Genomic DNA, 12,083 nt, shown 5'->3' with positions numbered 1-12,083 from the left:
GTTGTATCATGAGATATTTGTTGGCAAGATTGAACCTAGAATGGTGATCTAGAGGTAGTGCTTGCATATAACAAACAGACTAGTGCTGTATGGGGATAGGATTTAAGCGGGGGGGGGGGACTTCTTAAACATGTGTTTTCCTTTGGAGTTCCTTGAGCTGACTTGAGCCTCTCTTATATCAGGTCTCCATATATATTAAGATGAAATCTAAAAGATTTTAGTGTATTGAGTTAATAGTTATTCAATATATTATTGTTACCCTATATAATAATGACCGTGAATTAGCCAGAAGTATAAGATAACAAAGAAAATACAATTATTGGTTGGATTACTAGTGACTGTTCATTTCTAGTACTTTATTATTATTTAATTCATAGAGAGATCATTTCAATGGTTCAGTTTACTTACATTCGACCCCTCTAGTACATGTAAATTACATCTGGTTGAAAACATTGTAAGTATGTCAAACAAATTAATATCGAATCTTATGTATTATTTAAAATATGTCAGATGATTTATGATAATAATTTATTGTTTTTATTTATTTCATCTATATTTACAGTCATATCATCCAATGAAGCCAGATTGCTTCATCTATCATCTGGTACATGGAGGAAGGTTTGTAATATTTTGTATTTTAAAGTAAATTACAATCATTTATAATCTTCGTTGCTTTCACATTTCCCTGTGATAGTGTTATTATTAGTAACATGCATAACAGTGAAGGGGTAGAGGGGTCGATCAACTTTCAAAACATAATCATAAAAAGCCAGCATCCTTGAGAGTTATAAACAAATATTTAGTCCCGGTGTGGAATATTCAGGTGACAGACGATAAGATTCTTACAGGAAAGAATTATTCGACATTCCTAGTCCTGAATATCTTGCTCTTAACTCTAGAGACATTTATTTGGATCTGATGAATTTCACTATTCCACCTCGATCAAAGTCATGTGAATTCATCATGCTGGCTTTGTTTTAAAATCCTCGTTTTGCTGTATTTTGTCCTTATTCTGATTAAATTAGAATAATCACTCGACTGTTATTGTACTTTGAATTAAAGAAATTCTTAAAAAATCATATATTAGTGAATTTATTATTTTCCTCAGTGGAAAATGTTTGACCGTTCTTTTTTCCAACATAATTTAAGATAATGAGGTCACATAATCTTACCTTTCTAGATGCATTCATTAATTTTAACATCTTTCAGTAAAAAAGTATTCTTTGACCCATTCAACCTAGTTTGAGAGCTTCACTGTGAAGGTAGGTAAACATACATATTCAAACAGTTAACATTAACTAATTTTAAACTGTATTTCAAATATCTACTGATTTAATCATTTTAATAATCTCCGCTATTAACACAAAATTTCATTGTCTCCTTAACGCCTCAATTTTAGATTAATACTATTATATTTAATAATTACTATTTTTTTCGTTTAATAGCCCGATGACATCCAGACTATTACAGAGATGTGTTCAGATGTTTTGATCATCCACAGAGACACCAGTGAGTCTGTACAGAGGTCAGTCATAGAGCTCCTGGTGGAAGCATCCAATCATGACGTAAGTAAAACATAAAGGGATATATTGAATAAATACATCAATTAATACAAGTTAAAATTAGATACAATCGTTTAATGTCTTAATGAGGGATTATATAGGTTTAGTTATTAAATACTAAACTGTTTAATTAAGAATAATGAAACACAAGTTAAAATTATTTACAACCGTTGAATGTCTTAATAAGAGATAATATCGCTTTGGTTAATAAATATTAAATTTTTAAATTAGAGCAAGGAAATACAGGTTTAAATTGATATATATTTGTAAGCTCAAGATAAGACAGAATCGTAAACACAAACAATTAATATAAATAAAATAATAAACTACTGAGTAGAGTGTGTAGGTTAATAAACAAATAAATAATATCTATTAAATTATGTTTCCAAGTTTCTATTCAGCAATAGTTCCTGTTCATCTTAGCTTAATTAATTTCATTTTTTCAAAATCTTCCCGGAAAATGAAATATAAAATAATAATTTAAGACAGAAAGGGTCAATGAATTGTTTCCTGTTTTACGGATTTGGCCGAATATTTTGATTTTGTTTTAAGTTCACATTTAAATTAAAACAGAAATGAATGAAGTGATTGATAAACATACCTAAGTAGTAGAATACCTCAATAACAAGTTGATACCTAAATATGAAATGAATAATAATTAACAGTTCACTGAAAAACCAACCCCACCTTAACCAGATCTTCCTATCAAAAATTACATAAATTAAAAATAATATAATTTATGTTGAACATATCAGTTCCGGATCATACAACCCCCCCCCTACCTCATCCCCCTATCAAACCCAAATTACATTAAAAATGTTTATGCTGTCTGCATGCTCCCCACCCTAAAAGCACCCCTCCTTACCCCTACCACACCCATTCCTACCCAGTAAGACACCCATCGGTCCATTTATCACTCACCCCTTGCACACGCTTTGACAATAACAACATAACATTCACGAGGGTAAACCATATATGCGCCCCCCTACACTAAGACACCCCCCTAATACCCTGACCAAATAAAACGAAACCTTATCACACCCTCCCTTACCATAACACACCCCTCCCTACACCCCCTTGGTCCGTCCATCCCTCACCCCTCTTACACACCTTTAATTCATTCTACAGAAATAACAATGACTGATCTCTGTAATAAACCTAACCCTCTTGTTTACCCTTTAACATCTTGCAATAAAACAAAGATAAAGCGAAGATAAAACAAACTTTACAAATATAAGTTACTTTTTTATACATATTCAAACCACTAATTATTAAATAATTAACAAAATAATAACAATATAATATAAAAAATAAACAAATACTATTGTATTAATATGAAATGAAAACAACAATAAAGTTTAATGTTCCTAAATTAATGATTATGTTAGAATTTTCAAGTATTTATCCTGTAAACAAACATGATGATATTAATTCTATTTATTATTTTCCTTTCTTCAGATTCCCATACACAGGGTGACCCTAGCCTGGTCCTTTAGTAAGATTGATGAAGATGGGAACATTATCCTCTCCGCTGGTCTCTCTCTACCAATCATAACATCAATAGAGAGGATGACCATACAGACAGAGGATGGGAGAGAAATGAATAAACATGAAGTTAATGGAATATTAAACTATCTACAACACTCTCAAAGATTCAAGGAACTGAGGTAAGTACAATTAATAAATATATGTATATATATATATATATATATATATATATATATATATATATATATATATATATATATATATATAATATTAGTAATTAATGACATAACTAGTTAATATTATTAAGTGTTAAACAAGAAAGGAATTATTAATAAAGTAATATTTTATAATTACTAATTGGGCTTTATTGATAGCTTTAGATAATTGAAGAAGAGATTGAATAAAAAAATAAACTAACAGTTAGAGAACAGCCATCATGTAAGGAGTATGATTAATGGGAGAGTAAAAAAGAGACAAAAATACATAAACTTTAACAATAAATTCTTCAACAAAATGATATGTATTGAAATAAGGAGATAGGAGTACCTAGCTTAAATGTAAGCAAATAATGTATCTCATTGAAACAATGATAAAAATGTAGTATGCAATTACACAAAGATATGAGAAATAAATCATTTCAGTTATCATCATCTTAGAGTAAGAAAAACGTTTTGCCAAAATCTACCTAAAATAAATAATCACAAACTTTGACGAATTAAATTAACATAATTTTTTAAAGGATATAGACTGGAACGAAACAACAATTCAACTTTGTTATACTAAAGCTCATTATTTTCTTCTTTATCAGGAGAAATGGTTCTTAAATTAGTGCATAAATTAAATGATAATTAATGCACATTTATTTTAAAATAAAAACAAGACAGTGATATAAATTAAACATATCGTAATTGGCCCCATCTATTTATACGGCACATCTTTCAACTAAACTACCCTAGGCTTTTCCTAATCCACCCTACCCCTCCCCCCTAAACCAAACTATGCTAGACTACTTACCCCATTCGTTTATCTGTTTATAAATCGTCGAAACTTATCTTGTTAACAATCAACACCCCTTGCCCCCGACCCCACATACGCACTACACCCCCCACACACTACCACCCACATCCCCCCACACACACGCACTACCCCCTCCCACACACACACATACTTATACTCAGCAAGGTCTCCTGTCATAGTATTATTGTCAGTCTCTTCTGATCAATCGGTCGTCACCTCCTCCACTCAAACCCTTGCCCCTCCCCCTCCCCAGCTCCCGCCGCCATGCGACAAAAAACTCTAGATATATGCATATTATAAGCCTACATAACATTACAGTCAATCCCCACACAGTAGAGACCAATAAAACAGTCTATATGTAAATAACACTCAAAATCTCGTATATATTTTATTCTCTTGTATTCTCATTGTGTGCCGAATATACCCTCCCTCCCAAACCTACCAGGCCAATAACCCTTATATTATCTCTATAAACTCTACAGTGTGTGTGTGTGTGTGTGTGTGCTGTTTACGTGACCCGCCCCGCGGGAACTAAAAAGCTCCATTGTGTGTCCATATAATCCCTATTGAAAAATCTAACCTATCATTTATACCCAATACTCTCTCTACACATTTATATCATACATTTGTACGTTAAAAATGTCCACTCTTCTCTACTCATTTTTGTTTTATCGCAAAAGTCTATTGAACTTATTTCATCTTTTTGAAAGATGTACACTGACTGTTCTGACACTTTCAATAGTTTAACATTTTCTTTTGTTCAACACCTGTCAATCAAATACTTGAACAATACAATGGAAAGAAGTTGTATTCAATGGAATAGACGCGCGCGTCCTAATGAAAAGAAGTTGTATTCAGTGAAATAGACGCGCGCGTCCTTTATAAAAAAACACCTGGAATTTACTGACAAACAAGTACCTGGAGATTGCAATAGATACGTCACGTCTAGACACTGTCTGGTTTCAAATCGTTGGAAGGCCTTCCTGATATTGACTCTGATACTGTGACGGAAATTTCTGTCGTTTTTTTTTTTTTTTGGTTAGAATTTGTTTTTTGTTATTCTTCTTCCTTTTGTGAAAATAATAATTGTAGAAGAAATGATAGAGAGAAAATATAATGTATGAAATGTATGAAATTAATAAAAAAATAAACCAAAGGGAAACAAGTGTATAGGGAAAATGAAAACAAAGTATAGAGCTAATTGTGATCAATCTGTAAAATATTTGACAGTTATTATACATACTTATTTATTAATTTGTTTTCCTATGCAATAAATATTAGTAAATGTTTAATTGTTATACTAATTAAAAACTAGGAAATTCCCAAAACAAACAAACCAGCCTCAGGAGTTATTGACACTGAGATAAAACTGTTCACTTTAAGGACTGTGACTGGAATTATCAGCAACAAACATCACATGTTGAATGAAGTTGTGGGCTTTCATGGATATCACGAATGGGGGAAGTGTGGGTGGGGTTGTGATGGGAATTTGGAATAGAAATTATTTGACAATACAAGTTCACTGCAGTTGTAAGTAAATATTTCAAACTTTCCTGCCAATCACCATGCCCTTTCTGGGAGTCCGTAATGGTTCAGACCTAGACAGTCTAATTCTACGGCATTATTAGAATAAATGTAAAACATGACTACATCACTGGATGGTAAAAAAAAATCATGTTAACACTGTTTTTTAGCAAACTTGAACATAATGGAATACAGGGAAATCGTTTATACTAGGCTAACTAGTTATTTGTCTATACTTGGGCCTATAAAGTCTTTAAACAAAAATTAACTTCCATAAGGGTTTCAGATTGGACAATAAATTATTTATTTAAGACGGAAATAAATATTTGCATATTAAGTAGCATAGTCCCTCCTACATAAGTTATAACAACGGACCCAATCCCTTGTAACCAAGATCAAAATAGCCCAACAAAAATTACTTCATCTTTCAGACATGTTTTTTAACCTCAAGCCGCTAATATAACACGTACAGGTCTACCGCACCTAACCTTGTTACCTCCACTCCGTAACTACTCCTTATCTAGACCCTGTAATATATTACTTCATTTACCCTTTTCTTTCCTTTTGCACAATAAGCTGTTTCCACAGCCCCCTCCCCACCTTACTCTAACCCTACCATGTTCCAATTATGTTACCCCCCCCCCCGTCCTGCTGAAATCTTATTCATAACTTATGTATTGGATCTTCGTTACCAAAATGAAGTATATTTCATTATTGCGATTGTCCTTTATATTCGTACTTTTATTTTTATTTATCTTTTACAATACAACCTACATCCCCCGCCCCCACTCTGTGCGCCTCTAGTGAAACAAAAACGATCACAATCATTAATTTAATCCAGATACGACTGCCTCACCATACTCTGAAAAGTGTGTCCATTGTTAGGAGTCATTGGCTACTATTATGTTATCGTACAGTGATCAGGCTGTATCTATTCACACAGTGTGTACATCTAACATCAAACATCTTGTCAATCGCGGTAATACGTCATGTGACTAAACGACTGCAGCTCCAGTATCTGGATACGCCAATGATATGTTGTTCTGAAGGTCATTTTGACAACTACTAAATCTGTCTTTATTTTATAATAATGTTAGGCACACGATGTTTGGAAGAAAACGATACTAACTACTAACATCTTACACGATTTCATTAGGCCTATTATTATATATATATATATTATCGAAAAGGATCTAAATACATTGGGGGAATATGGTGCAGTCGGCGGATTTTTGTATTCTGCCACGCCCAGGGAAGAATAGGACCACATTCGTTTCTAAAAATATTTCCTTCGCACCTGTAAGATAACATAATATGAACATTGTGTGTAAATGGGAAATCCAAATAACAGCGTTTAACAACAAGTTACGATTGGCCTAAGAACGCCGCACAAAATAAAATGATTTTGTAAAATGTTTGTAGGGGAATAAAGGATTTTACGTTACTTTATTAGCTCTGCTTAACTGATTGTTTACATGTACTTAAAGATGTAGAAGCACAATAGAGCATACTGATGGTAGCTGTAGTGTATATATGATGTAGGGAAGCCATATCGGGATTTTAGATGTAAATTAATTGTTAGGTTTGTGTTATTATTCTTAATTGTAAACATGTCAAAAAAGACCGAGAGGTCAAATGGGCTGAATGGGTGGACCGTATAGCGGTCTGGGGACTCACCCCCCCCCCCCTCAAAGTTTATCTCTTAAGAAAAAGCCCTGTATATACTGTACGTACATTCACAGTGCACCACTAGGGGTTAGGTTTATTTATGAACGGTAGTTTCACATTACACCATTCGCTGATCAAACCCAGGGGCGGATCCAGGGGGGCCGGGGCCGGGTCGGCCCCCTTTTAGGAAATCAGTTGCGTTTTTTTTTTTTTATGTGGGAGTACTTCAAATTCCTAATAGGCATAACTTGGTGAAAGAAAAGCCTAATATATATCCAGCTGCTCTTCCCTGAAACGCGATCGTTTTTATTCCAAATTTGACACTAAGGCAATTATCAGGCCTACGCGACATCACGTATTAATTAGATACGGCTCAGTACTATAGTGCTGACTACTACTGTCAGGGAAAATCAATGCACAGTTAGCAAGTATATCATAATTATCTGAATGAAAGGGGGTGTAGGCGGTTTTACACTATCTAACGCAACGTAGTCGCCAAGAACCTGAAGTATTTTTAAGGGAGGGCCCGAGGAACATAAACTTATAGCATGCTCCTTGTGGTGAAACATAATTGCACCTATTAGGTGAATTGAGTGTACCGTTAATAGTAGGAGAGACTAGTGTAGGTTCTTATGATGAACTAGACCGGTTTCTGCTCTCAAACTTTATAGGAGGAGCTTCATCAGTAGTAGCCTTTGAATATTTTATATTCGGCCTGGGCGTCTCGTTCTCAAAATGCATCTATTTTCTGTGCACGAGTTTTTATGGACTCATAGTGCAGCTATAAGAGCATTTAAAAGAGCTTCGTGTGAACCTTGAGAGTCAGCTGATTCTTCGTTAGTATGAAACCTTGAGTTAACAAGTAAATCTTTGAGATTTTGGGCCCTTTTGTAGGCTAGAATCGGTTCTTTTGGAAACAGTTTGGATAATTCCGCGTGCAGGGGCGTAGCGAGCGGGGGGGGGTGGTGTGGGGGTTGTCACACCCCCCAATAATTTGGTCGCTCTCGGCAAATTTTGGGTCTGTCGGCAAAAGGAGAAAAGGTGAAGAGAGCGGAAGGGGAAGAAAGAAGGAAAGCTGAATAGAGAAAAGGAGAACGGGAGCTTCTTTATCGGTTATTTCGATTTTCCAGTTCTTCATCTGATAAGCTCATTCACCAATCCAATCACCCGACGCCTGCAAGCAAATAACTGATAATGTCACGGCCGTCAGTATAGCTACTGTAGCCAGGCTCAGCTAGACGAGTGCCAGAATCGCCGGCAACTCAGTGAAAGAAATGGAATTAAAGGCTTCCGTATAGGCCGCAGCCCATGAGTCGTGCTATCGTGTGTCAACGTGTTGTTATTATCCTCTGTTCAGAATGACGTCATCGCAGATGTCATTCGTTCTCCGTGGAAAACTTAAGGACACGGCTCCCGAATTGTACACAATTTTTAACGTTTCTCGCCCGTAAATCAATAAATGTTGTTATTTCTCATTACCGGAAAGTTTTCTGAACATTTTCATCACGAAGTTTCACTATTTCAACGATCGGTGAAAGAGAAAACACAGTTCGATAATTGGTCCCAATTAATTCTTCTTCTGCCGACTGCCATAAAAATAGTATCGAAATGGAAATTCTACGGTGCCAAATTTGACTTAAAATATGCACCAGATTGCATCTAAGGACGTTTCAAAACTAAAAATTTTCCAGGGGACACCCCCTCCCCTTAGACCCCTCCCCATTTCAGTCACCACTTCTCTTGGGGAGTATCGGTATACATGGCGACGACATCGAGTGTAGCAAGTACTACTGCTTTTGATAACGGAGTGGCTTCCACAATTTTCAGAATGTGATTTGTGTCTTTCACATAGGTGCTTTGTTTTAATACAATAGGAAGCAAGAAATAGTCCACAAAGTCCGATATTTTTTTCGGTCGGTGATCCGTTTCCGCTTATTATCGGGCCCTCCCCTAAAAATACTTCCGGTTCTTGGCGACTACGTTGCGTTAGATAGTGTAAAACCGCCTTCACCCCCTTTTATTAATAAGTATATCATAATTATCTCATTGAATATATCTTGTTTTATGTATTTTCTTGGGGTGAATCTGGTGTCATAATTTTCGCGCAAAAGAAAAAACGAATCGACGCAATAATAGTGTATCCATTGTACATGCACTGTTGAGCGTTGTTAAATATGTGTCTATCGAGAAAAAAATATGTGCACAAAAAAAGCGTGTCTGCAACGTTTCTGGTTTTTCTAGTTTTTGGCGAAATGTTTCACCATTTTGCATCTAAGCACTCACAATTAACCACAAATTTCCAAGGGGGAGGGGGACAACCCCTCCCCCTAGACCCCTCCACCAGGACGCAGATCACTAAAGTGCTACCATCGGGATGTCGCCCCCCCCTTTCTCAAAATCCTGGATCCGCCCCTGAAACCCGTAACATGTTAGGAGCTATCTACGTTGATTGCTATTCTACTAAAACTTTTCTACTAAAGCATATACGTGATGAGAAGCTAAACTTCTTTTTCTGCCAGCCATTCCTATACGTGCCTATAATATTGAGGTTGTACATTACGAATGAAATGACAAGAAATGATATGATGATTTCACAAAAATGTAACTGAAATAGCGCATATCACATGCACAGACGTCCACATTATCAAAGGTCTAATTTCATTTTGGAAGTCGAAATCTCAGCGGGGAGGAAAGAGGGGGGGGGGGGGGGTGGGTGAAGGGCTGGAAATTGTTGAAAATAAGCCGGCACTTTCAGTAACTGATAAACAATCATTAAGACAGAGCTAATCATTCCATCAAGCATTGTTATAACATTTTCTCCACGCCAGGGGGAGTCGAATAAAATGTTGATTATACCTGGAAGGGACTAGTCTTTTAAAACTGCAATAGCACGGTGCGGCATTTGAGCACTTAACAAACGAAAAAACGAACGAGTGGTAGTTAGAAAACAGGTGAAAGAATGAAGCAGAGGTTATACCATTGTATACATATGTATACAAATTGTTTGAGCACTTTAGGCAGTGATATGAAATATGTTTCAAATTGAGGGCGCTGTTTCATAACGGAACCATTTATGCTGTGAACCTTACGGGCAGATCTCATATTTGGTTTGTAAATGTACCATATCAAATTTAATTAGCCTTTTATTGCTTTTGATGAAGGTCATAGGTCATTTGAAGGCAACAAATGCCAAACATTTACTTTGCTCCACCCTTACCTGTTTCTCTACATAAACACACCTTCCTTAACAAAATATCGCAAGAGAAGCTTGGGCAGATCGCATGTTTGGTATGTAACTGTACCACATTGAGTAAAGGAAGCCTAATGTTGTGGGTGGAGATAAATGGTCGTTTGAGTTCACCAGGGGTCAAATTGTGAAAACCAATTTTTCACAATATTTCAACAAGGACAGATATCATATTTAGTATGTAGATGTATCTATATCAGATTTAGTACAAGAAGCCTGTTGTTGAGGTCAATGGTCATTTCAGGACAGCCAGTGTGTCATTTGAATATATTGTTTGTCATATCACACTGCTTTTCACTTTACTATTTATACCAAATGTGTTGAAGGGAAACCATTTGGGGATTTCAGATGTAAATTCATTGTTAGGTTTATGTTATTATTATTATTATTTGTTAACGTGTCAAAAAGAGACCGAGAGGTCAAATGAGCTGAGTGGGTGGACCGTATAGCGGCCTGAGGACCCCCCCCCCCCCAATTCGTCTCTTAAAAAAAGCCCTGTATATATGTATATTCACTGTGCATCACTAGGGGTTAGGGTTAGACTTAATATATTTGTGAACCGTAGTTTCACATTAGACTATACTACACTGTTCACACAGTTAAGATGTTAGGAGCTCTCTATGTGTATTGTTATCTATTCAAACTTGTGGAAACTAACACAAAACGCACGGTCATCGCATCCGTGATCGTGCATATACGTGATGAGAGGCTAAACTTAACCGTGTTTTTATCTTGCTGTACGCCATTCCAAAATGTGCCTACAATATCAAAGTTGTACATTACTAATGAAATCACATGAAATGATATAAAGATTTCGCTAAAACACTAAGAACTGAAGCGCATATCACAGGCGACCAAATTATCCTATAGGTCTACTTTCATTTTGGAAGTTGAAATCTCAGCGGGGAGAAGGGGGGGGGGGGAGGGCTGGCTGCGGCCCTATTTTTAATGGCATTGTTGAAAATTAGCCGGCACTTTCAGTATCTGATAAACATCAAGACAGAGCTAATCGTTGCATCATATACTGATTTAACCTTTCTCCACGCCAGGTAGAGTTGAATAAAATGTTTGATTATAAACGGACGGGATTAGTCTTTTAAACTGCAATAGCACGGTGATGTATCTGAGAACTAAACGAAAAAAAGGAACTAGTGGTATGGGGTGGGGTTGGGGGGGGGGTACACACGAGGTGAAAAGAACGAACAAATATTACATAACTAAGTATATTAATTTTCTCTCGCCAGGTGGAGTCGAATGAAATGTTGATTATGCACGGAAGGGATAAGTCATTTAAAACTGCAGTTGCACGGTGCGGTATTTGAGCACTAAACGAGAAAAAAAGAATAAACGAGTGGTATAAGGGGTGGGGGTTGTGGGCGGGGGAGTAGGTAAAAACGACCTGAAAAGAATGAAGCAGAGCTTATACTATCATATAAATATGTATACTTATTGTGGAGCACTTCATGAAGTAATATGAAATATACTTCCCTTTGAGGGCGCTGTGTCATAATGGAACCATTTATGTTGTGATTCTTCTTCGGATTCATGGCTTTGCCGTTTTTCTAAAGCTACCATGC

General features: G+C 36.0%; 2 protein-coding genes across 5 annotated transcripts in view; both read left to right on the top strand.

The window, feature by feature from the left end:
- The window catches only part of LOC139982664 (uncharacterized), a 75,342-nt gene that overhangs the window by 17,180 nt on the left and 46,079 nt on the right, over positions 1 to 12,083 (top strand). The window lies entirely within an intron of this gene.
- The window catches only part of LOC139982656 (uncharacterized), a 333,630-nt gene that overhangs the window by 311,578 nt on the left and 9,969 nt on the right, over positions 1 to 12,083 (top strand). For all 4 annotated transcript variants that reach the window (XM_071995684.1, XM_071995676.1, XM_071995675.1 and 1 more), the window contains exons 17-18: positions 1,446 to 1,565; positions 3,021 to 3,229. In XM_071995684.1, coding sequence (XP_071851785.1) covers positions 1,446 to 1,565; positions 3,021 to 3,229 — 329 coding nt within the window. The remainder of the gene's footprint in view (positions 1 to 1,445; positions 1,566 to 3,020; positions 3,230 to 12,083) is intronic.

The sequence above is a fragment of the Apostichopus japonicus genome, chromosome 16, assembly GCF_037975245.1.
Source record: "Apostichopus japonicus isolate 1M-3 chromosome 16, ASM3797524v1, whole genome shotgun sequence".
In the NCBI taxonomy this organism is placed as follows: domain Eukaryota; kingdom Metazoa; phylum Echinodermata; class Holothuroidea; order Aspidochirotida; family Stichopodidae; genus Apostichopus; species Apostichopus japonicus.
This window is presented reverse-complemented; position numbering and strand designations above follow the sequence as displayed.